Source organism: Lipophrys pholis (genome assembly GCF_963383615.2).
Source record: "Lipophrys pholis genome assembly, chromosome: 13".
NCBI classification, from domain to species: domain Eukaryota; kingdom Metazoa; phylum Chordata; class Actinopteri; order Blenniiformes; family Blenniidae; genus Lipophrys; species Lipophrys pholis.
The window spans coordinates 24,004,937-24,032,471 of NC_137632.1; the positions used below are offsets into that span (position 1 = coordinate 24,004,937).

At 43.8% G+C, this 27,535-nt stretch overlaps 1 protein-coding gene across 1 annotated transcript; it reads right to left on the minus strand.

Annotated features, from left to right (window-relative positions):
* Nucleotides 1-105: 105 nt before the first annotated feature.
* On the minus strand, nucleotides 106-27,036 carry ndp (norrin cystine knot growth factor NDP). The gene is made up of 3 exons (XM_080478100.1): nucleotides 26,886-27,036; nucleotides 7,802-8,262; nucleotides 106-1,610 (listed from the first exon to the last, which is right to left on the minus strand). The coding sequence occupies exons 2-3, from the start codon at nucleotides 8,009-8,011 to the stop codon at nucleotides 1,386-1,388; spliced, it is 435 nt and encodes a 144-aa protein (XP_080334226.1). The 5' UTR covers nucleotides 8,012-8,262; nucleotides 26,886-27,036; the 3' UTR covers nucleotides 106-1,385.
* Nucleotides 27,037-27,535: the final 499 nt, after the last annotated feature.

A 27,535-nucleotide genomic window follows, 5' to 3' on the forward strand; every position in this document is an offset into this window, starting at 1 on the left:
ACACATGAAGACAAAAACACAACCTTCTAAAAAGAGCAATAAACTGTTGAATCTTTGATGTTGTACCTCTTTACATGAACCCAGAGTGAAACAATGCAGTTTGCTGAAGTGTTTTTAGCGTCTTTATTTACTTCCATGAAATGAATGTGTCTGCGAACGCACGCTCTGAATGCTTTCTGCTTTGTGAAAAAAAAAAAAAAGAAAAATGGAGCTTTAATAATAGAAAAACCACATTTTGGACAATGAAGACAAACTTTTGGAGGTCAGCGAGTTCGCACCTGAGACACACACACACACACACACACACACACACACACACACACACACACACACACACACACACACACACACAGAGCGAATTACACGAGGGGGTTCTGAAGGTTTTTGTTTTCACCACGAGGGAAAAGTTTTGCAGGCTGTTTTGAGAAGCGTATTTCCTGCGAGTCACGGCGGCGGATGTGTCGTTAGTAACGATACACGACAGGCGAGAAGCGGCGGTTTTGGCGGAGAGTAGCTGCTGTTACGATAACGTTGACAGGAACGTGACGAAGACAAATAGATTACATTTGAAAAAAAACAAAAAAAAAACAAACTCCTGGCAGTCTATTGATCGTCGGCACCAGCCAAGCCCCCCACCCCCCCCACCCACCCCCACCCTCGATCTGCCCGAATCCCCCCGGGACTCCTTTTAACACGCTCCTCCACTTCTGTTTTATAGTCCACTTGATGAGCTCTCCTGTCAGTGCCGGTCGTGTTTTACACGGCGAGATGAAAGTCTGCGGGGAGTGTGTAAAATGTTATAGGGTGAGTAAACACGGCGCAGGTGCTCGTCTATAGATCCACCACATGTCCAACCTGTCCTTTCCCATGCTGCTTCTCAACGAGCCGTGTTGTTTTGTTGTCGGATCCGTGCCGTGGAGTGTTTTATGGCGCTGGGAGGAAGCCACCGCCGCCGCAGATATTTGCTGCAGAGCTCTCGTACCGCGGGTTGCCGAGTGTGTGTTATGAATTGCGGAGGCCAGTAATGAGCGTGGAGGGTTCTCCGGGCGGCCGCTGGGAGCAGCACTTTGCGGTGTCTGGCCACCCCTCACCCCCCCAGAAATCTGCTTCGTATGCACTCGATTTGAACGGAGACGGCGTTATAGCGTGTTCCGTCTGCGTCCCGCGAGTCGAATTTTAAGGCTGATCCGGTTGCTGCAGACCGTCACTCCCAAGTCAACAGCCAGCATCTCTGGGGCAATTTCCTGATCCAATAATCAAGTGAAGCACTCTGGACGGCTTTGGAGGAAGGGTCCAAGGCCAAGAACAACGCCAGCTCCTGAGAGTCTGGGGGTGGTGGGGGGTGGGGGATGGGGGATAGGGGGGTCTGCGAGGGAGGGGCCGGCTCAGCTGCACTCCTCGCAGTTGCAGGCGAGGATGTATCGGTAAGTGGCCGTGATGCGGGTCCCGCCGGCGCAGCGCAGCCTCACCGCCTTCAGCTTGGAGGTGTGCGGCCGGCAGCAGGAGCAGGTGCTCTTGAAGGGCTGCTTGAGCACGGAGCTGAAGGAGATGAGCGGGTCGGAGCGGGTCGTGTGGCTGCAGTGGCCCTCGCAACGCGCCAGCAACACCATCTGCAAGACAAGACGGCGAAGGAGTTAAGAAGACACAGTTCACTCATTCATTCCGGTTTTTTTGGGGTTTTTTTTCCCGGTGACCTTCGGGCCGTTCCTGCGAGCACAATGAGGACAGTGTTTTGTCGGTTTGTTTCTGCTCGGCCGCCCGATGTCTTCGGCCTCGCACCTGCAGGAGAGGAGATAGCGCCGAGAGCAGCGCCGCATTCCTTCACAGCTCCGAGGCCAAGCGCCCAGCAGGGAGTTTATCTGAGTGAGACCCTCGTTCACACCGCGACGCTTCAAGCGATAACGCGCCGTCTTCGCATTTTCATCTCAAGAAAGTTTCACGTTTAAATGGCAACGTTTTGAAAACGACGTCCGTTTACAAGGCAACGGTGGTAACGGTGAAAAACAATGTAGATAGCTTGAGTTGGTTTGGTAGTTTGGCTTTGTACAGAAACCACACACACGCACACACACACACACACACACACACACACACACACACACACACACACACACACACACACACACACACACACACACACACACACACTGCAGAGAACAATACACTCTTGTGAGAACGCGGACATTCTAGTGGACACACGACCAAGTTGGACTGTTTCTATGGGGACTGTCCACACGAGCAAGAACATAAAAATGTTTCCATCCGCACAAGATCATGAAAATGACTGAAAAAGATGTAGTACATATGCCAGGCTTTTAGGTGGCGCTATAACTCCTTAATGCAAAAATCCTTGCGTTCAAGAAATCCACAATGCGGCCTTATTAAAGCGACAAACATCAGCAGCTTCTGCAGCTCCACCTGGAGCAGGCAGTTCGCCATGTTATTGTTAAGTGACATCACAGAGAGGGTCGCGGGGTTAGAGGTCACTCTGGAGGCAAACGGTGGTGGTGCATGACTGCCAGCAAAGTTTCAGAAAAGTTGTGTTATCCCCGTATCTAGAAGGAGACGGAGTGTCCGGAGTGTTTATAAAAACTTACATTTTCACTTGTTTCCATGGAAACGGAGTCAGAGCGCTTTAGAAAAGTTAAATTTTTGCCCGTTTCCACGGAGATAGAGTATTTTTGAAAAGTTCCACACTGTGAGTCCCCGCCCTTTTATTTCCCTCGGTGGCACTTTAAGATTGTTTAAATGTAAAGTGCATTATAAATAAAAGTATTATTATTATTATTATCATTATTATTATTATTATTATTATTATTATTATTATTATTATTATTATTATTATTATTATTATCATTATTATTATTATTATTGTTGTTGTTATTGTTATTGTTACTATTATTATCATTTTCAAAAAGTTGCATTTTCAATGGCTCCCAGCACCGTCGTCATGGAAACGGACAAACAAAACAGAACGAAAATTTCATGTTTTCACTTGAAATCGGAAAAACGCTTGAAAACGGTGTAGAAAATGATGTAGGGATGGCGTCGACCTGCACGGAGCCCCGGCGGCCGGCTCGCACACGCACGCCCGCGGCGGCCTGATTAGTGTCGCGGCCATTGGAGTGGCATTCCTTCGGAGGGACGCCACATTCCCGCCGCCTCCCTAAACAGACTCCCGTGTCACGTCCTTCTGTCAGCTGCTGCGTGTCGCCACCCGTGTACCCACTCCAACAAAAGCCTGTCTGGGGCCACGGCAGGGTGACACACACCCACACACACACACGCACACACACGCACACACACACACACACACACACACACACACACACACACACACACACACACACACACACACACACACACACACACACACACACACACACACACACACACATACTCAGACATCAGGACCATTGTCGCCACTTTAAGACCATTTGTCTTTGTCCAGGCTGGAGATCAGAGCATCAAACGCTGGCCTCCTCTGTTTAGCGCCCCCACGCCCCATCCCCCCACCCCCCCATCCCCACCCGCCACCGCCGCCATTCATGAGCATTTCCTTTACAATGTGTCCGATACAGAAGTGACTCACTGGAGGAGAGTGGTATTAATATCCAGAATTAACTGTGTAAAAATAAAAAATCCCCCGGTCTCCTTTTCAAAGAGCTGCTAAAGTGTAAGTTTGTCAGAGTAATTTGATTACATTGTCAGTATTAAAAGTAACAAGACGTATTGCTGTAACCTACATCCAGTATTATCACACACAGAGACAAAATACCTGCCGGACGATTGTTTTGGAGTTTTTATGTGTTCAGATCAAATGTTCACGTTTCATCCTGGAAATCTGCAGAATTTTCAACTTTAATCTGAATATTGTTCTGGTTTCTCAAGCTGGATTTTTAACAGTTCTCAACATATCGGAACGTGTGATTTTGTTTTTCAAACATTTCCAACAATTTCCACAACATTTTAAAGTCACTGTAAATATTTGTGAAATCATAACAATTCAACATTTCTTTCTGATTGTTGATATTTGTCAAATAAAACAAAAGGATCAACGTTTTGAATTTATCGTCAACATCCTTTTATCATTCAAACTTTCTGTAATTCTAAGATTTCAACTTTTGTCAATAAATTCAGATGTTCACCAACAATTTAGTTTTTAATTTTTTCACTTCATTCTCAATATTCCGACTTTATTCTCAGTCATTCATACTCCGCCATTTTCTTTTCCTTTTTCCTATTCATACTTCATTTAAATCTTTTTCTACACGTCAAAAAGTTTGTATTTATTGTCAACGTTTTCACGTATTTCACAAGTTTACATTTCAGTCTTTTTTTTTTGGAAAACATTTCAACATTTTTGTACTTTTTGACTTTTACTGAAACCTTTTGACCGAAGATTTTAAAAAAAATGTTCCCAACATTTTAAATTTATTTTCGAAATCTTTTCAATTCCTTCATGTTTAAACATATTTCTATTTTTATTAAGAGTAGTTTTATTCATTTTTTTTTTAATTTTATTTCTCCATTTTTGAATATTTTTTCATGTAATAGATCTTGAACATATCATGATATCCTTATGAAGTTAAGAGACAAAAACATGTTAATGACTAAAAATATAGCAGAAGAATAATATTAGCAATGTATTTCAATAATAAGTTCCATGTTCTATTTTCTTAACTATGTAAATGTGAATCAGGATAAAAACCAGCTCAGGCCTGAAAGCTGCCAATGCTACCTGTGAGTATTCAACACTGCTGAAAGGAAATAACAAGTTGAATTAGTGATTTAATTACAGTGTTTTTCTAAGCTGGAGAAGCAATAAAAATCAGACCTAATCCCATTTCGTTCACAGTTCTGAGACTCCAGATTCCAGCCAAGAAAACCACGATACAATCCCCCCGGTTGATTTCCTCCTCCCCCCGGAGCAGCAGAGGATGTTATACGAGTGTTTTCACAGGCTGAGTTACACTTTCTGTGACATGGACTCTGAACTTTACGTGCAAAGTCAGCGGATCGACGCTTCGTCCGCACATTTCGACCACCTGCTTCATATTCTGAAGGTGTGCGCTGGAATCCGGCCGATCCTTCAGCTCCACACCGACGGTGAGATTATAAACCATATGGGAGTTTTTCAGAGCTCCACCTCATTAGTGTGGCATTTTGTTCCATAAAAAAATACCTCACGTTTCAGATCCAACTTGCATGTGAAAGAAAGTTGAGGCTTAAAGAGATTTAACGTAATAATTTGTGCAAAAATGGCCAATGGAGCCCGACACGAAATAAAAGTTATTATGCAAGTTGATATTTTCTTTATTTGTCATTTCTTTGGAGGTTCATTAAAGTCCGAGAAGTTGACCAGACTTGGTGTCCTGCACATCCCACAGATGCTTGATTGATTGAAATCTGATCAGTTCAGACGCTAAATCAACAACTGAAGCTGGTTGTTGTGTTCAAACCGTTTCTGAAGCATTTCTCCTTTGTGTTGAGCTGTCTTCAGTGAAAACTCAATCAGAACAAGACGAATGGACTCATTCGGATGTAAACCTGCTAGCTGTGCTATAGCTAGCTCCAACCAGACCAATAGGACATCATTTACACGGAGACACTGGGATCCCTAATGAGGTCATTTTGTCCAGCTTTTCAACACTGTCACATCGTCCCATTGGTCCAAAAACGTTGTATTCAAAGTTGATTGCTTTTCCTTGATTTTCCCCCATTTGAATATTGGATCATAGGAGCAAATAAACCAAACGTGGCGCGGAGGGTCAGCAGTTAGCATCGCACTTCACAAGAAAGATGTGCGAGTTTTATTTTGACAGTCACATTCATAACAATCCAATTTGGTCGTCTGTCCACTAGGATGTCCGTGTACAAACATTGTTAATGTTTAGAGCTCATTGTTCTCTGCTGCTTGTGTGTGTTTATGTGTGGTTTCATTACAAAAACAGAAAACAGCACCCACTAGTGATCCAACATGCTAACTACATTGTTTTCAGCATTTATGCCTTTTCCATGTAAACGGACATTGTTTACAATTAGAAAAGTATTTAACTTTAAACAAAATTAATTTTTATTCCTTTTACATCATATTTTTAATTATTAATATTATTTCTTAAGATGGGGGAGTCAAACAGAAGAGCCATGGCCCAAAACTGGACCGCAAGAGACTCTAATGCGGCCAACCCACCAAGAAAATTATAAAAAACAATTAAAAGAAAAAATGAATTTTTAAAAAAAACTAATTTCTTAAGACGAGCGACACAATACGCCACTTGAGACCCGAGCTGAGATATCAATGATGCTGCTATGAAAGATAGCTCACTAGCATTAGCATCAAAGCAAAGTTGTCATGGTGAGTTTGAAAAAACACCCATAATGCAACAGCTGCAGGAGAAGTTTTCTGGACATTTGATGGTATTTTGCACCAGAAAGTTTCATAAAAATTGGCTTCATGTTGAGATTGGAGTAATTTTTTCTAGTAATTCTTTGGTTTTGCTGAAAATATAGACATTTTCATCGCGTATAATCTACGTCACAACAAAGTTTAAATTTACATGTCATTGAGGCACTATTTTACCGCTCTGGCTCACTCAAAGAGAAATTGGTGTAGATGTGGCCCCTCAATAAAATGTGTTTGGTCTTAATCTGTAGTTATATATTAAACCATTTTTTGATTTTAAAATGACAATAATGAGTGAAGGAAATACCCTGTCCTTGTTTAAACTGACACAATTTATAAAAAGTTTTTTTCTTTTTTAAACTTCTACCCTTCACACACAGACAGCTGGAAAAGGCTCCAGTCCTCTGCAGAAGATTGATCACCATGAATTGTTGTTAATTGAGACGCGGCCTGTCTCACTGTACTCGTCGCACGCTTGTTTGAGTTAAAAAGTTCTTGATTATTTTGCTACAAACGTTCAGGAAACTATTTATCCCCCCGAAAAAAAAACTCTGAGACGCGAAGGAGAAAAAAAAACCCAGAGCGACTCGCCAAGAAGTCCTCCAGGCCTTCGTGTACAGAGTCATCCATCTCACACAGCTCTGCCTCCCTCGCTCGGTCGTTCCACCGCTCGTCTTTATCTGCTCCTCTCCATCATTCAGACGAGTCACGCTCGGCTGCTCGGGGATCGGCGCGTTAGTGTGCGCGGCGCTGGACGGCGGCCACGCCGCGCACACATTCTGCGCCTCAGCTGGGACTCGCCGTCCGCCCCGGCTGCGTCCTGCCCCTGCCAGGGGCCCGGCGGAGAGAGAGCGACGGGAGGAGAGGAGAGATGGGGAGAGACAACGAGGGGAGTGAGGGATGACGGAGGTGCGGCGCTCGTTTGGCGGAAAACTTTCAGATTCGCGCAAACACGGGCCAAACATGTGGAGCGTCGTGACTCCCAGTCCATATTCTGGCCGTCTGTCTGTGTGAGAATCTCTGTGTGCTCCCGTTGTTAAAGGAGTCCTATTATCCAGCTTTTCAAGACTTTCAAATAATCTCATTGGTCCAGAAAAACATTCTATTCAAGGTTTATTGCTTCTCCTTGATTTTCCTCCATTTGAATATTGGCTCATAGGAGCTACATTCAGAATCTGCTGTGTCTGTGTGAGCTGGACTGGCTCCGCCCACACATCTTCCCATCTTGGGAAGAGGAGGAAGTACTTCCTCTCGTGGTGCCATGTGCCAGAGCAGACTAATTGTGGGAGGAGTCAAAGGGAGGGCCGACCTTGATTGGGATTGGCTAAACCCCCGATGACACTATATAGGGTTTGATTTGTGAGTAATGTCACCTTGTGTGTGTTTCTTCTTTACCTTGGAGTTGCATTTATAAATGGGGTGTGTGATGGTCTCCACGAAGTGGTGCCTCATGCAGCGCTCTGGGTCGGCATCGCCCAGGTGCGGGTGTCCATTCTCGCTGGCCTTGTTGCTGCCGGCGGACTGGACCAGGCCCAGCAGGGGGCAGCAGCACATGAGGACCAACAGGAGGCCGGACGGCGGTCCTCCAGGGGTGAAAGCTCTCATGATGGGGCCGCCCCGGGGCTCTGGATCCTCAGGGGATTTTCCACCACGTCACGTCCTGGCTGGCTTTCTCTCGCAGAAGCTGTGTGGCGGGGTGGTGGTGGTGGTGGTGGTGGGGGCGTGGTGGAGGAGGGGGGCGTCTTCCCTTCGCTCTTATGGACGCTTCAGGAAGTCAGCAGGCTGCATGAGGAGCCGTGGAAGGAGGGTTGCTTCATGGGGCCGCTCCATCCTCCTCCGTCTCAATCCGTCATCGCCTGGAGGAGCAGGACAAACAGGGAGGCGTCAGTGGAAACGGATAAAAGGTGAGAAATGTTACAAAGCAGCGTGTTCGTAGAAGACAACAACTCTTGGCAGCAGCACGAGCTGCTTTTACCCTCCGTCCTGCTGAATCACAATTTCTTCAGCTTTAGCTTTAGCATCGTCCAGAGTCGTTGTCTTTGAATAAATATTTTACTGATCAATTTACTGTGGCTCAATAGTCCCGACTTAACATGAAAGATGAACTATTATGTAGAATATCAGCCGGAGCGTGTCTCTGTATGCTTATTTTTCACAAGAGCAACTAGAATATATATATATATATATATATATATAAATATAAATAAATATATATATATATATATATATATATATATATATATATATATATATATATATATATATATATATATATATATATATATATATATATATATATATATATTATATTTATATATATACCAAAACACAACCTTGGCCCCAACATTCATTGACGGAGGTAATTAAAGTTAAAACGTTTGTATTTTGGGGGGGTCCATTTACATGACAACAGGGCTCAAAGTCACTGAAAATGGAACTTTTTGAAAACGGCTCCCAGGGTGGAACTTTTTGTAAATGGCACGTCTCGGCGGAATTGGAGGAAAACTAAACTTTTCCTGGTCATGCGCACCACAGCAGCAGTAAATAGTTGTTCTGCACACAATCAGTGAAAATGGAAAACTTTGGTTGTGTTTTAGAGGCTCGAAGTCACTGAAAACACTTCTTTTTGAAAACAGCTCCCAAGGTGGAACTCTTCGAAATGTTTTTGTTCGCATTTATTTATTTACTTTTTATTTATTTGTTTCTTTGTTTGTATTTTACCAACTTTTCGCACAAACTATTAACCCGAATTAACTTTTCAGAGATGATTTGTCATCATCCAAGGACCAAGCAATTACATTTTGAGAGCGATTGGGTCAAAGGTCAAAGTCTCGGTCACGAAAAGGTCAAAACCGTACTTTTCATCATAATGCGGTCCTTTTTAATCCGATTGATGTCAAACTCAGGCCAAAATATTCCGTTTTCAATTCTCTGTCCTGACGTGACACATGATACATCATTACCCTGGTTAGTGGCTGGGGGTCAAAGGTCGGGGTGGAGGGGGGGTCACATTGCAAAATGTGTGTACAGCAACAGTGATAACATTAAGCAATTCAAACGGCCATGACAAATGATGGAAGGAGTGCTGTGGTGAATCTAATAAGAAATCCACTGGTTTCCATGGTGACAAATGTGGCGTTGGGGAAAGTTTGCGCTCTACCGACTGACAGTTCTAGTCATGTATAATTTTCTACATGCACGTGTGTGTGTGGTTTGGATAAGTCTCAGTAACCTGCCACCCTGAGCTGCATACAAAAGAACAAGTTCTTAATGGAAACATAATAATCTACTTAGTTACTCTACGTAACACCAATCAAGTAGTAATTTCCAGTGACCTGCACAACGCCGCTTGTATGTTTTGTCGATTAGTTGTTTGTCCGTCGATGGGAAACCCTATATCGTGCGGATGAATCGACCTCCACAGTTTCTCACAGATTTTAAATGATTGACTGTTGGGAGTGCGTGGGTCTCCAAACCTGGCTGCCGACTGCGCCTGCGCGGTTCACCCACACACAGCACACACACACTTGGAGACACATAAGTCCCGGTGCTTTTATTACAGCGGGAGAAACTTAATCCATGCACAAACAGCCTGCAGCCAGGCCCTTTCCTCTACCCAGGAATGACTTTTTCATTAAAACAAATCGCTCTCCCAACGAGCCCTCCCATGACTGCCAGTCCCGCCGCATATTTTCACATGTATTTACATTTTTTTTTTCTTTTCTTTTCTTTTTTCCTCCGGCTTCACGGTTTTACAGCCACCCTGACAATAGGGTTTGTGTTCAGCGGGAGCTCGGCGGGCTCGCTGCAGAGCAATGTGTTGTGAATTAGGTGTGTGGACATGTGGGGTCAGGGAGTGAGAAAGAAGCATATAAACTGAGGGAGATTATTAGTGTTGACCTGCTCTGTGTGGAACTATGTGTTGATTGCTGGACTGCTGCGCCCAGGCTGCCCATAAAAAAAAGCACTTAGTTTGTGCACAGTGTTTTCAAATTTGTGCTAAAAAAACTAAATAAAACAGAAATTGACTTCTTCTCGACTCAAACATACAGCAATCAGCTGCGTTCTGCACTAATGTGGCGTCGCAGGCTTTTGCAACAACTTCCAAAATCTTCAAATCTTTATTTCTATTACTAACATCTCGACTGCTACATAAGTAAAGTATGAGTATTTTTCCACCTCTGGAAATAAGCGGAAATAACATAAAATAAAGTGTCAATCAACATTTTCTCTCCAAGTTATTAAAAATGATTACTGATTACTTAATGATTGACAAACATTTCAAAAGAAGTCAGATATAGATAAACTTACATTTTTGTAGTTTCCTAAATGCATTTTTACACACACACACACACACACACACACACACACACACACACACACACACACACACACACACACACACACACACACACACACACACACACACACACACACACACACACACACACACTGTTAACGTTTAAAGTTAACTGATATAGTTTCCTCATTTAGTTTGGCTGAGTAAAAAATACGTTAGAGGTTAAGGAGCTCCATATAAATATCTAATAACATGCAGCAATGGCAGATTTAGGAAATGTAACTTCAACGTTTTTTTTTCTTTACATTTAAACATGTTTCCATTTTTTATTAGGAAATATCTATTTATCAATATTGTTTCATCATAAAATAAAAAATGGATAATAATTGTTTATGTCCTTTATCTCAAACACATCAAATGTAAGTTAAGAGAGAAAAACATGCTTTAATGAAATATTAGATATAATTTACATTTTCCTGCCTTTATAAATGTAAAAAAAAAGAAATTCTGTGAGTGAGAATAAACGCAGGTTTTAATTTATCTTCACAATGAGTTCTGTTTCCAGTGTTTGGTGAGTGAACATTTTGTTTCTCATTTTCAACAAAAGCTGTCGTTTTCAAAAGGTTGCCATGTAAACGTGAAGCTTTTTTAAAATGAAAAAACTCAAAAACGATGCGTCTTCATTCTCGCGTAAGCGGGACATAAGTTACAATTCCTGAACTGTTAACTGGGTTTGTTTACATGAAAACAACTAAAAAGCTGCGGCTTCTATTTCCTGCTCACTAATTAGCTTTAGCATTCGCTTCATCCAAAACCACTGTCCCAAATGTTACTGTTTCACTAAACTACATGTCCTGTATCCCTGCGGAGGATCTCCGTCTTATTCCCGGTCTTACGCCGTCCTCCTGGCTCTCAACTGAGTTTAAGGAATTTAAATATGTGCAAATACTTGTAAGCCTCGCTAACTCGATATTTTATACCAGACGGGTTGCAAATCATCTTAATGGCGCTTGTTCATTTTTACATGCTTGAAGAGAAAAGCAGAATCAATTATTCGGCAATAAATTTGAGTGAAAGAAAAAACGCACATCATCATCATCATCATCATCATCATCATCATCATTTTTGAGTGAAAGCTCGAAGCTGCACTGATTTCCTCTTCTGAAAGCGACAGGAATCCGTGCACACCTCCCCGCCGCCACTCCGGCTGCTCGTTCGGGGAACCATTTAACCTGGACATCTCTCCGGAGAGAGATAGACGAATAAATTGGCCTGTTAAAGTAAATACGCCCCGAGATGCTGGGTCGGGCCCTGGAACATGTGCTGCAGACGGCCGGGGCTCCTCGGAGCCAGCGCCCATCAGCACCTCCAGGCCTGCCAGCCCGTACCTGGCCGCTCGCCGCGCCGCAGCTGCTGGTATCGCCATCAGCGCCGTCGCCGCGCCCGTCCTCGGCGCGACGCGCTCCAGACGCTCGGCATACAGCGAGCGCGTGAGAAGGAGTCGATACTGATCCAGCCGTGCAGGTCGGAGGGAACAAAGAGCGATTTTATTTATTTTTTTTTTTTACGAGACGCATCCAGTGGCACTAAAGGTTGGAAGTTGGTTGGAGAACAAAAGGCCCTGAAAAGTGAAACACATGGTGAAGGGCCTTGAAGTTTCCTTTTTACAGGAGTCAACTTCTGTTGTTAAATAGCCTCTTTTCCCGAGTCATGGTGAGCAGAATACAGGCGAAAGCAGACGTTCTAAATCCGACATAGAGACACAACTTAACCTGACCTGCAATTTTGGTTTTTAATCTGTTGGACACAAACCCAGAACTGGGAAAATTGTCACTGTGACCCGAGAGTGCTAATAACTTCACCACTGTGTGACCCTGGTAACAAATCTGTCCTTCTACAATGTCCAAACACATCATTGGACTGTGGAAACAAATCATGATACCTGAAGTCCCACGACACCAAAACTATGGCTCACAGATCCGGGAATCGTAAGCATCATCGACCTACTACTACATCTTCTGTACTATGAGCAGTGTTGCCACAGTTACCTTGAACAAGTAATCCAATTACTGTTTACTAGCTCCTCATTTAGAAAGTAACTTAGTTTACTGATTACTTGCTTTTAAAGGTAATTAAGTTAGATTACAAGTTACTTTTTATTTTCTTTCTGCAGCTTCCGACAATACCGTGTGTGTGTGTGTGTGTGTGTGTGTGTGTGTGTGTGTGTGTGTGTGTGTGTATGTGGAGCAGTCTGGTTCTGTTCAGTAATAAAACTTGTCTCCCTTTCCAATATCCTGCAGGACGTTACAACTTTAACGCACAGTGCCTCGGATAAGTAATTTTAATCTGATTACTGATTTGGAAATAGTAACACGTTAGATTACTCCTTACTGAAAAAAAAAATGGTCATATGAGAGTAACGCGTTGCCGGCATCACTGACTGTAAGTCACACTTTTTGGAGTTATTTGGCAGGTCATGCAACTTACATGAAGAAGCAGTCAATACCATCTGTGACCACTAGACGTCACTGTACGACAACAGAATGCTGCTACAGCACCACAGAGCAAGAAAATGTCTCCAAAAACAAAACACAGTAGGTTTTCGACAGTGCAGATACACCTGGGTGAGGAAGAATTAATGTCTTTGGCCCTTTTTAAACAACATTTTAAGGTGAAAACGAAAACTCTTTATTGCGTTTTGGGTGTAAGTTTACGTGACAAGAGCCACTGAAAATGCAGCTTTTTTTTTAAATGCTCTGACTCTGTCGAAATGAGGGATGTGCAACTTTACTGCGGATTCGCAATGCGGTCATAGTAAATAGCTATAGTTGTACTGCACATGCTCAGTAGAGACAATCAGAACAATGTTTCCTCCGTCGTGTCTCCTGGTAGTTTCGTAGTACACAGTCACCAAAATAACAATCTTATTTGCCATTTTTTAAAACAACTAACAGTGGCAACTCATGGCCTTGTATGCTCACTACAAAGTTTTTAGCGTTTCTGCCATTTTTAAAATGTTGCCATATAAATGCGACCGTGTTTTGAAACAAAAACGCAAAACTGCTCCCAATAGAAATCAAACATCTCGCAAAGCAGCCATCTTCATCTGTGCGTGAACGCGACTTATGGCGGAAACACACTACATAAATAAATCTAATTTACTCATCATGTAAAAGTATTTTGACGTTACACATCAAATTAAATAGAAGGACTTTGACTAGAAGAATATAACGGGCAGATTAATTCAATTCCAATTCCCCAAATCCACACGTCGTCTCGTTAACCAGACTCCACGGACTCTGAGAATATCTTGGGATATCTTTGGTTTTCTGGCACGTTTCTTTTCATTTCAGTTTTGTTTTGAGTGGCTGCGTTCAGCTTCTCCAGTATCGACTTAAGAGGACTTTAAAAAAGAAGGAGTGCATTGAGCAACAAACAAAAGAGTCCGATTCTTCCCTCAGGAGGATTAAAAACAGGGTTGAGAAAAATACTTTTACCATGTGGGTCAAGAATCTCAATGTTGCTGCATATTTAACTGATGTAGAAAACAGTAACACACCCACACACACTCAAACAACCATATAGCTTGATTTCCACTTACTTCCGGAGCAACATATATCAACGTATGCTGATTTTTGCAGTCAACCTGTGTGGTGCACTTTCACGAGGATCCAGTATACAGGCAGGATCTTTATATAACCTTTCTTTTTTTTTTAACCATCTTGAAATGTAATTTAATGTTGTATTCTTCATTTTGTATGAGTATGAGCTTTCGAACTGCGGCGGTTCAGCTATAGTTACTATAGTTAGCTATAGTTTAACATGTGGGAACATTTGTAAAAATGCCCTTTGGGGTTTTTTATGTTAATTTTATACCATAAGCGTCACTAATATCAGAACAAAATTGAGTTTTCTGTATTTTCTGACCAAATTTAGATTTATTTTGATGTGAAAGTCCGATATGTTTGATAGCTTCTTCCATAAAATCATCAATCTCTACATTTTTGTGTTGGTTCTCCACCTCAGTCTGGTTCTGCAGGTTTTGTCCTGTCAAATCAAATTTGTTGTGAATAGTATTGCTTTAGGTGTTGAAATGTATTAATTCATTGTTCAGTTTAAGGCATTTGTTCAGTTGTGTGTGAAGAGGACATTATTTTTTTTATGTCCGTGTAAATGTGACAACCGGACGTACATATATACGCTTTTGTTTTGTTGAAAGACAGGAAGTGCAGTTCTGCTTAGATGTTTTTATTGACAATATTTTGAACGTTCGTCTATAACGGAATCTTTAACTTTCAATAAAGTAGGGCTGGGGGGAAAAAAGATTTCATCGATTTATCGAATTTGTAGCTAAAAACGATTTTTATTTTGCAAATTAGAGTTTTTTTCTCCCCTCAGTTTTTCGGAATCTTTTGCGTTCCGTTCTACCAGTCCTTGTGGATTTCCAGAGTTGCTGTTGCACTTTTGCTTAAACCCGGGTTAAAGCTTGAATTTGTTGAACGACAGAGCCTCATTTACTGTTTCGTTTGGGATTGTTTATATGCATTTTAACGCTGAGGACAATCACAGCAATAAAGTTGCACTTTTGACAATATATCTTAAGTCTGCATTCATTTTTAAGGGCATTGAAAAAAAAAATTAAAACTCAAATTTCTCTTTAAAAAAAATCATATATATTATTTTTTTTAGGCCAAATTGCCCAGCCCCACAATATAGTAAGAACAGTTCATTTATTGTTATTCATTAATTTCACAACACTACTTGCTCATGTGGATTTGTTATTTTTTCTGTCACCGTGGGCGCTACAAAAATAAAACTGAATTGAATTGAAATGAAATAAAAAAATTTAATTAAAAGTAAGTCCAACACAAAAATGATTTTATATCCATCTGAGTCCAAAGCACAGAATTCTTATTCAAGATAAATTAGCAGCACGACTCATATATTTTTTTGAATGTGCAATTTAGTACAATTCATAAAGAATCTGGGTAAATCAGGCGTTATGTCTATATGTGAGGCGATAACTCTTTAGAATTTTAAAATAGATTTATGTGATGGACTGGTGACTTTCCCAGGGTGTAACCTGCCTCCATCCACACTCCTGGGATCACTCCCAGGACGATTCCATCTTATATAAAAATTTGCCAAATCTTGAGACTCAGCACCATACCCCCACATGCTGACTTACTCTCGAGGCTGTTCGATCCCTCGTCCAACTCTGTCGGTACGCCATATTGCCCTGTGCACAAGACGACCACTAGTGCCAGAACATCAACTGACCACCACAAACCAAACCGACGTACAGCTGTGTGGAACACACCACACTCCACTACTCGTGTGCTGTGCCCCCCTGACTTTTCTGCTCTGGTTAGAAATCTCCCTGTCAAATCTGCAGATGTGGTAGATTTCTTCATCTTTTCAAGTCTTGTTGGATTGGAGCCCGGCGACAGTTGCCAATAACAGTTAAGTGATACATTAAGTTGTTTTTTTTGTTTTTTGTTTTTCAGAAATAGAAAGCATATGTGATTGCAGCAATCCACGAAATGCTATTTTAATAAAGTGAAAACATGTCGAATCAATTGGGATGAAATACAACAATGAGACAGTATTTGTGGTCAGACAAAGAAAAAAACAACAACATCCCAACGTCTTCCCTCATAAATTACAAATCCTCATAAAACCTGTGTTTTCGCCGAGGAGGCAGCAGGTTCTGGCCGCACGAAGCTAAAAACAAGACAGATATAGTCAACAGCAATCTGCTTGGTAACCAGGACACACCAAGTGTTGTCATTTTGACCGATAGCCATTTCTGTCGTCCCTCATCAGAAATTAACTTTTTCCTCCTGATATTCCCGCCCTAACACTTTTTTTTTTTTACACGAGCGATGACTTTTCGATTGATTGTCGTTGGACAGCTGAGGCAGCGCTGATCTAACCGCGCTGATATGCAGGCAGGGACACCCCTTACAGTGACGTGGCCGCGCAGCGTAAGTACTGTCTTTTTGGCTACTTCGAGTCCTGAAAGCTGTTGATGTCTACGACCTTATTTTGTTTCCAAGAAATCATAATTTTTAACTAATGTAACTAATCTTTATTTGATTTAACCCGTTTTCTCCTGTCCTGTCACCACTGACGGGATCTGGCATGTGGACTTCCTGTAATCAGAACTCTAGGCTCCATTTACACTCACACAAAACCGATACAGCTTTTTGTTCAAATGCAAGTTATTTTAGTGGCCCCCCAGGACTTTGGCATACATGATTCAATTCACCAATATGTCAAACATTTTGTAGCGAGTGTTTATTACTGCTGTCAAAAACACCCAGTGGTATTGAAGAACTGCCAGATCTTATAAGTTGGACTTATCTTGTGGAAAAAAAAAAAAAGGGGGGTGGGCACAAGCGCCAACTCATTGTACAACATTTTTGTAAATTTTAGAGAAAATCAAAGTATATCCAGGCATTGTGGATCAGAGTGTGATGAAATTGTAATAGAAATGCTGTTCGGGTTAGGATCCTGTTGTTAACCTTAGGGTTAGGATTACCTTTACGATTACTCTGAGTGTTAAGGTCAGGGCTTAGGGTTATAGTTAAGGTTAGGGTAACCGTTAAGATTAAGGTTGGGGTTAGGGTTAGAGGTTAGAGATACGGTGTTCGTATGCTGTGGTACGGAAAAAAATTTAACCACCGGTTACGACTTTTTGTCACCCCTCCGTTGAGGTACCTAGCACTGAGGAACAGCTCTCATAAAGAGGACCGACCACACAGCCGTCTGCTGATTGGTAGTGACGATCGTCACTCTTGACTTGCCCGCAATATTTAATTATTTCGTCGGCTGTAAACCCTCCCGTTGTTGTTTACATACGCTGCTTTGCGCACACTGGTCGTTTTGCTAACTGGGTTTATTGAAACGTCGGGGCGCAACACAGGTCCTGACGCTCCTCTCAGTACCAGGAGAGGAGAAGATGTTAAATTCTTAAAATAATTTTCTAATTCATTTTACTCACTATCTACTTACAGCTCTTTCGTCGGATATCCTTTCAATCTGCTTTCATAACAAATCACATCCTGACGCTTTGGACCATGAGGTCAACATGTGTAGAAATACTGAGTCAGTTCATTACAGCTCTGAGTGAAGCTGCGTCACAGCCTGTCTGCTCGAAGCTGAAGGACTAATCCTAAAAGTCAGGAGGTTTGGAGCAGTCTCGCTCTCACCAGTCGTGCACGGATTTATGCAGCCTTGAACGTCCACGAAAAAGCAGCTGAATCCTCCTCCAACCCTCCTCCGCAGCGTCCAACAACCTGCAAATCTAAAAGCTCAGCCTCTTTCCAGGATCTATCGTCTGGAATCGGCCCCGTCATCCAATCAACCTGAGCTCGTCTCTCAGACGACAGCAACGACTCTCCACTCTAAAAACTTCAACCTACACCCTCCCTTCTCCACCACTTCTTTGTTGACTCCTTCAACCGACTGTCTTTGAGCGCCGGTGCGGCTCGGCCGTGACGTCAGATCCACAGCGAGTGTGTCTGGGAGCCATGCTGGATCCAAACCCACCGTGTCACCTTGGGTCCTTCTTGTTTTCATTACAAAATGCAGTGCAGTTGGCAGCGGAGAGCGTGCACTCATTCCGAATTACCCATGAAACTTCACCTCCAATAAAGTAAACAGCTTCGCCTGATGACTGCTGCCGGGCTCCGTCCAATAAAACCTCCACCAAGACAGTCAGATTTTCCGTCTGACAAAACCGAGGGACTTTTTTTTCTGGAATATAAAGCCATCTTATCTCTGTTAAAAGAAAGTCAGACTTTAATTTGACGTATTACGTGTGGTCCGGGACGGGAAACAGGAGGTCATGGTTCCAGCTACATTTTAGGTACACAAACGTCCATCAGGGCTCCAGGGTACCTGTTTCTCGCATTGCTAAGACCTTGGCCCCGACGCCAGGGATCGGTCGGCGTGGGGATACGGTGCATGAGGTAATGCGACAGAAAACAGTGGCCAGACGGCAGCTGATTCAAAGCAGTGGAGTTAATCTGTTCTCGCAGCGACGGAGGCGAGTGTGGTCCGATCCGTCAGGCCAGACAGGGAGACGGGAGACGTCCTGAATCCGTTTGAAGCGTGTCCAAAAACAGGCAGCCAAGAAAACAGCGGCAGCGTCGAGATACGGGGGGACAAGATTGAGATGGGGATTGCCTTCATGAATTTTAAACAGATTGAAAATGTAGCCCGTTGATCAGTAACAACAAGATTTAATTAAACACAATGGAAATCATTACTAACAACATTGTATTCCAGCTGAGTACACTGATGACAGCAGGACATTTGGCACCACAGGACCGCTTCCTGACTTTTGCCAACTCGTCTCTCAGAGCTTTTGGAGCTTAATTTTGCAAATGTAAGCAGTGTTTGCTCATTTTATGAGGCTTCTCGACCTTCACCATTTCTTTTCAAAGACATTTGAACTCCGGTTTAGACGACATTTCACTAATCTTCACTTGACGGTACTCGACTAGATACTGTGAAGATTCAACCACTTTAATCTTTATTTAAGATGTTCTGTAATCTGGTGGAAGATGCTCTATAATCTGGATGTTAGAGGAGGAAGATGCTCTATAATTGTAATGTCAGTGGAGGGAAGACGCTGTGGCTAATGCTAATGCTAACAGTCCACTCGGCGAGCAGGACAAAACTATCAGCAGCTCAGAAACGGTTCATGTAAAACCAACGCAGCGAGCATCACGCTAATCAAGTCTGTCACTCCCGAACGTTGTTTCTTTCCAAGTGGAATTTTTGACGTTGGAGCAAAACAATTCCGCACAAACGTAATTAGTGATTAAAGAAAGCAAGATTTTTACTGAAAGCTGATCGACGTTTCAAATAGCCTTCCACCAGCTGCGAGCTGCGCTCCAGGGTTCAGAGGACTGTGTTTACACTTCCACTAATGGGCCGCATTAACAGAGCAACTCCAGCAAGGTTTGTTTTAACTAGACCACCTTTTCGAAAGTTCAGATTGTTGGTTTTCGAACACGCGATAGGTCTTCAGCGAGCTCACAATGTGGAAATACAACCACAAAAAACATACAAGTACAGAGCTTTAGTAAATCATGTTCTCAAATTTTGCTTTTTACAGAAAAATCTTGTCAAATTGTGGCATTTTTACATTTTTCTAATCCGTACTTTGTTATTTGCGGCATTTTCAGAATGTCTCTTAAGAAAAAAAAATGATAAACAAAGGCTCCAAACTCATCAAATCAGAAGTCTTGTTGTAACTACAAGTGTACAGATTGCTTCAACATGTGGAGAAATTCAAGGCTGGACCGACCCGACATGCCTGGTTTCAGTTATTAGGGCCACGACTGAACCGGCGAATGTCTCGAAACCTCCCCGAGTCTCCTTCCAGGTAGAGGGTACAGCTACACGGATCCGCAGAGTATGTCCACGTCCCCGCTTTCCCGCAAACAAATTACAACTTCAAATGATTTGGCAAAACAATCCCGAACAATCCAAACCAATCTGTGGAATTCCCAGTACTCAAAAACTAATTAGAAAACCTGAAGCTGGAGGCCCCGGACGACCGCTGAAAATATTACGCAGCATACATTACATGTAACTTCAGATCGATCTCCAGATCTGCTATTTACTGCTTATTAAAAGACATATCATCTGTCATGCAGCAAATCAAATTAAGCAAATTCCACCCTCATATTTTTTGGGAGACACAACTTTAGCAGCATCGCCGAGGGGCAGAAAACTTAAGCAGCGAAAAGATCCAACATGGGTAGAGGAACATGTGGGGAGCCGAGGCACATAGCGGGGAAAAAAGCCTCTTTACATACCAAAGTCCTTCTGGTCTGGAGCTTTTTGGATTTGGGGAGTTATGAGACAGTGATTCAAGGCTTAAGGACTGGAGATATTGCGATGTCTCTCTCAGACGTTTCGGTGGGAAAGACGTTCCCCTTCCTTCACCCAGACTGCAGCCGTACCTCTGTGTGTGTGTGGGTGTGTGTGTGTGTGTGTATGTGTGTGTGTGTGTGTGTGTGTGTGTGTGTGTGTGTGTGTGTGTGTGTGTGTGTGTGTGTGTGTGTGTGTGTGTGTGTGTGTGTGTGTGTGTCAAGTGTGTTTTCCAATGGGAACGATTTGAGTCGCTTCACTATCTAAGGTGAACCTTGGATAAACAAATTACAAACCATTAAAAACAAAGTGCTGGAATAACTTTTTTTTTTTATGGATCAACTATAAAGAAAGTGGCCCTTTGCCCGTTGGCAGAAGCTCCTCCCAGTCTGTGAATGAATAAATTAATGAATGAATGAATTCTGTCAGCTCCAGGCTCAATAAACAGCGTGACCAGGGCTTTCACATGGGCGACTACTCAGTGTGTGAACCCCGAAACTTTTTCAGCATGTAGCATGTAGCATGTAGCATGTAGCGCGGCTCGGAGCTGTTAAACTACTGAGCAACATTGATCAGCTGGTCCAAATATCTCTGCTGTTTAAGTTGGTGGTGATGAAGTTGCTGGTGTTGTGCCAACTTTCTCTCTCCTCCTCTTAATATTTTGTCAGAACATAATTTACAGTCATTTGTGTTTGTCATTCTCATTAATATTAAGGAATCTCCAAACCACGACATCGCTCGTCCTCTCTCCTGCTGCTGACAGATAAAGACACGTAATACTTGTTGTATCGGGGAGCGTTGACGAGTGTCGAAACTGGTATCAGTGCATCCCTTTCCTTTGGGCCTAACATTAAAGTAGACAGCTGTGAAATAATGTCTTGAACATTTGAGATTGTTTTTAAAATCTAGGGTTTGCATGGCAGACCGAACCCTGGAGGTTTAGTGATTCACACTCCCGCCTCGCGGTAAGAAGATTCCGCTCTCCCTTCATTGCTGACCGTCAGCTCTGAAATGCCGGGATAGAGCGTCCGTGTCTGTAAAGCAAAGTCGAACCGCTTCATCTTTTTGGTTACAGTGAACAAACAAACGGATGAAGATCTTTATTTAGAAGGAACAGATTGATCCGTAAGACTCTGCTCGAGTGTCTTTTTTGCTTCACGCTGACGCAACAGCCAAAAGATCTGAGGTGCAAAAAAAAATAAAAAATTCATAATGAAGACTTTTGTTTTAAGAAGTATAAGTGAAACAATGACATTTTCTCCAAATCTGTTCTGAGAAGTGACACATGGAGCTTCCCAAATGTAGCAGCCATATGTTGTGCAGAGCAGAACTTCACATGTTTTGTTGAAGCCAGTGGGGTGCGTGTATAAATATCCCCTGCCCACCTCGCTTATGGGTTTTCTCTCTCTCTCTCTCTCTCTCTCTCTCTCTCTCTCTCTCTCTCTCTCTCTCTCTCTCTCTCTCTCTCTCTCTCTCTCTCTCTCTCTCTCTCTCTCTCTCTCTCTCTCTCATGTGTATATTCGGTGGTGTGAAGGTCTCATGATGGTTTTCCTGCTGCTTCTGGGGCTTTAAGCAAAAGCAGAAAAACGGACATCAACTTCAGGTCAATGTGAAAGAGTCAACTTCTCCCAGCAACACCACTTATCCTGTCATTGTTAATTTCTGAGTCTACATCATGATAAGAATCATTATTAGAGGAATAAAAATAAATCTGAATAGAATTTAGGTTCGAGCCGGGGCTTTGGCGTGCTTATTTCAAGTTTCATAGTTACAATGTGGAGAAAAAACATGAAAAAATATATATTTAGACCCCTTTTACACGTTTGAAGAGGAAAAGCAATGAAAATATTGTTCTGCTCAGTAGATGGACAATAAAAACAGCGTTTCCTCTAGTGTCATGACTCCCAGTCCATACTATCCTGGGACTTGGTAGTTTTATAGTCGACTATTTACCTTCGCCAATTAAAGTTTGGGCGAGACGGTTGTGCTTTTGGTTGAGACTGTGACCACTCACCCGAATTGCATGAAATCTTCAGGGATGATTTGTCATCATCCAAGAACCAATCAATCAGATTTTGGGACGTTAACGGCTAACTGTTTCCAAATAAATCCCTAAAGAAATTCCCCAAAAATGTCCCATACAAAGCATTTGAGAGAGGGACCTCATGGGGATCAAAGGAGATCAGCGTCTGTTGCCATGGAGACGCTCCCTGCATTAACGTCGATATGAGTTAACAGCTGGCATGCTAGGGATGCTAACTTAATTACGCAAACAAATGTGGCGGTGGCGAAGGTCTGCGCTCTACCGAGTTTGGTTCTAGTTTTATTTTGACAGTCACAGTAATAACAATCCAACTTGGTCGTCTGTCCACTAGAATATCTGTGTTCTCCCATTGCTAATGTGTAGAACGGATTGTTCTCTGCTGCGTGTGTGTATGTGTGGTTTCATTACAAACACAAAAAACAGCGCCACCTCGTGGCCCAACATTCTCATTCCATCACATTTAGTGTGTAAAATGGAACCTTAAACTACATTATATTTACCAAATTAGAAGTTTAAAACAAAAACGTGAATAAATATTAAATATAAAATTCAGAATGATTTCTATTCCTATTCAGGAGAACATCAATGAATCTTAGATATTTTTATACAATTTATATAATTAAAGCACAAATTATTTATTAAATCTTAACTAATTAAGTAGATTTCTACACCTGGATTTTAATAGTAGATTTTTCAAAAGTTAATGTGACTGAAAAAAAAGAAGAACAAATTCAAACTATAAACTAGAACTAAACTTGGTAGAGCGCAGACCTTCACCAACGTCACATTTGTTTGTGGAACTGAGTTAGTATCGCAGGATAGCCGTTAGCTCATACCGATGTTAATGCAGGGAGCGTCTCCATGGCAACAGACGCTGATATCCTTTGATCTCCTCCATGAGGTGCCTCTCTCATCAGCTTTGTATGGGACATTTTTTCTTCACAGTTTTCTAATGGATTGGTTCTTGGATGATTTCAAATCATCCTTGAATTTTTCATGCAATTCAGGTGAATAGTTTTTGCGAAAAGTTGGTAAAATACAGACATAGATACAAACCAATAAATAAAAAGACCATTAATAACCATCTTGGCCAACTTTGTTGGTGAAGATAATTAAGCCCAACAAGTTCTGTGAAATGCAAGTTATACATATTAAGATCACACTTCTATAGTGAATGGTGTTGGACTTCACTTATAAAGTACATCTGACCAATTCAGCCTTCTCACATGCGTTGGTTACAATCATCCATTCACACTAATAGTCATGACTGACATGCCGGGTGCTCGACCTCTGTTGGGAGAAACTTGTGACCTGAGACACTTTGTCACACGGCCATGTCGAAGCTTCTCGCTGTCACACATCACCACATACTTTCACTCATCTCTGAATCCCAAAAGCTGGAAGCAGTCATGAAATACATCATGTGTACTCTGTGGGACAGGAAAGCACGTGTGGCGTTCTCACTTTGCCGAATTAATCCGTCGTGACCTCATCGTCTGAAGTGGCAGTGCCAGTAAATAAGAACTTTCCCTTATTTATCATTACCATAACCTATCTGGCTAGAGTATGTTAATGTTAACTGGCTGAGATTTAAAAAAAAAAAAAAAGAGGTGCAATGCGGTAAGGCCACAATCATGACGCTCAACCTTGCCAATCACAGGTAGGTCTGCCAGCTGTGCTCTGTGCTGACTGGCGATGGAGGAAAAGGGGCGGGGCCTGAGTGTCATAGGCTGACTCCAGTAAGCTATTTTCAAGGACGGGATTCATTATTAACTTTAAAGGGGGTCGCGACCCCCCCCCCCCCGGGCTTGGCAGGGCTGCTCAGGGATGCTGGTGTGTGCCTACACCCGAGCCAGAGGGATCCTCCGCCGGGTGAGTCAGGCTCCATGCCGGGTGAATGTCCAGGGACTGATCTGTCTGCGGTGGCAATGACCTGCTCCGTCAGGCGGCCAGGCAACAGGTGCATCAGAAGACCACCGCAGAAGGAAGGGGGCGCCGGGGTGAAATGACAGGTAGAGGGGGGGGGGTTCAGGGGGGACTTCCAGTGCCCCTCATCCTCTTTCCAGTTACACCGTCACTCTCCTCTGTGATCCTCTGCTCCAGCGCCGGAGTTTACGTCATGATTTTCTATCCACTTCCCCACCTGCCCTCGTCCTCCTCCACCTCACCCCCTCCATTGTTTCACCAGCTTTTAATAAACTAAAGGGCAGATTCCTGACTGCAGCGCAAGGGGGGAGGGTGTGTGTGTGTGTGTGTGTGTGGGACTCATGGACCCGTCCTCCACACATATACAGTATATGTCTCACACACACACACACACACACACACACACACACACACACACACACACACACACACACACACACACACACACACACACACACACACACACACACACACACACACACACACACACACACACACACACAGTTTGGCATGCAGAGTGCCAAGCTCTTCCACCATCTACTGACGCCAGCTCTCAAAAGGCACACACAAACTTACTCTTCCTCACCCTCACCCTCACACACACACACACACACACACACACACACACACACACACACACACACACACACACACACACACACACACCCTCCCCACGCGCCACTCTCCTAAAAGCTAAGCTCCTCACTAAATATATCCCCCCTGGTAAAGATAAGACAAACAGTGTGGATTTGAGAGCAGCATGCAGCCAATGGCGAGCGGCCGAGTGCGCCGCGGCTAAGCTTTCATGTTGGCTTTCGGATTCCCAGGAACTCCGAAGAAAACGGCGACGGAAAAGGACGAATATTCTCCGATTTATTGCGCTCGTCGCACCTTGAATCCACCTCCCCTCCATCCTCGGAGGAGGCGACAGCAAAGGCTGGGAATGTGGGGAGCTAAAGGAGGCACAGGAAACTAGACCAGTTCAGCTCCTGGAGCCCGAGGACGGAGCGAGGAGGAGTCGTAGGCGTGTTTGGGAACCGGGGTTTTTCTCGGGGCAGCAGATATCTGTCGCATGCTTGTCTGGCAGGGTGGCGTTCAGGATCCTCTCAACGGCCCCGGCGCTCCGTGAGGAGCATCCATTTGTCAGGAGCACATTCCTGCGGCGGCGAGACATCGTGGACTCTCCTATCGCAGCTTCAACACTGTCCAAATAAATACACTCACAATGGGCCCCAGTGTGTGTGTGTATGTGTGTGTGTGTGTGTGCGTGTGTGTGAAACATGAGACACCAAAAACCAAGCGCACGCCGCTCTGCCAGAGCATTGCTGTCTATCTGCACCTGGCCGAATGTGCAACGTTTCAAACACACCTCCTACTCCTCTTCGTCGCCCTCGTCCTCTTCCGTCCTCCAGCGGGTTTCGGACTTCTACTCAGCGCGGCGAAAGGAGAGACCGTCGTCCAAACTGTTTCTCAGCTGGTGTCACCAGACGTGCGGAGAGGAGGTGGCTGGAGGTGATGTCTCGATCTCTCCCCTCCTTCCCTCTTGGGTCAGTCTGTCTTTCTCTCACCTCCTCCAGCCCTCTTCTTCTCCACCTCTCTCACACGTCTCCATTTCATTCTGTTTCTCCGATCTTCTCCTATCTTTCTCCGGTTCGCACCTCACTCGTTCTTCCTCCCACCCGGTGCTGTTCCTCTTCCCTCTTTCATCGTCTCTTCCGCAGACACTTCATTTTCTCCTCGTCTGTTTCTTGAAGCTCCTCTGTTCCTCCTCTTCCTCCTCCTCCTCCTCCTCCTCACCTACCACAGAGTCTATTCAATCTGTCATCATCTCCTCGGGGTCCATCACAAGTCGATCAAACGCTCACTAACCTACACACCTGCACATGACGTATCGCTACGTATAAGAAAGTTACTGGCACCACTAGTTTACCTGGTGCACTCTCTCTCTCTCTCTCTCTCTCTCCTCTCTCTCTCTCTCTCTCTCTCTCTCTCTCTCTCTCTCGCCGCCTCGCCGTCGGAGCCTGGTTAGTAAATCCATCGGCGCCAAGATTAAACGTGTTTCCTCCCAAAACACGCCGAGACCTAAACGCAGCCACTTGCAGGAAACTTCCCGTTTTCGCAGAAGGAGCAGCTGAGAAGTGGACTAAAGTGTCGCTCTAAGTCTGGCAGAATGTGCATCACGATCTGATGGATTTGCAGTGAAGTGGAGGTAAAGATAAGAAGGGACGACTCCCCCCCCCCCCCCATCCCCCTCGCCTCGAACCCCCCCCGGGGTGCAGGTTTAGTAGATGTGTTGATCCAGAGCCCGGCGGTCTTACCTTGAAGAGACAGTGGAGGTATCCAGAGAGGCTGACGTCCTGCACGCAACGCTGGGTTTGTTGTCTAAGTATTGTTCCCCAGCCGGCTCCTCTCTCCTCTTGTTTCTACCTCTTTCTCTCTCTCTCTCGCTCTCTCTCTCTCACACACACTGATTGAGCGCTGCTCTCTCCTCCCTCTGTCTCCTCCTCTCTCTCTCTCTCTCTCTCTCTCTCTCTCGAGTGTGGATGCTCGGGTCGGTGAGGACGGTCGTCACATGTGGATCGTGACACAGCAATCGTATATCACACGCCCTTCTCTCTCACTCTCTCTCTCTCTCTCTCTCTCTCTCTCTCTCACTCTCTCTCTCTCTCTCTCTCTCTCTCTCTCTCTCTCTCTCTCTCTCTCTCTCTCTCTCTCTCTCTCTCTCTCTCTCTCTCTCTCTCTCTCTCTCTCTCTCTTTCTCTCTCTCTCTCTCTCTCCCTCTCTCTCTCACACACCAGCTGACGCACCGACACGCTCCGCGGTGGCAAATGGGGAATTCCAGGCCTGGAAGGCCCCTGCTCGCCCCATCAGGAGAGGGCTGACCAAAAGCTGCAGCCAGTTTTACGAGGTCAGGGTTATAAAACTGTTAGCAGATTCAGTTTATTTAAAAACAACTGGCCCTCGTTGG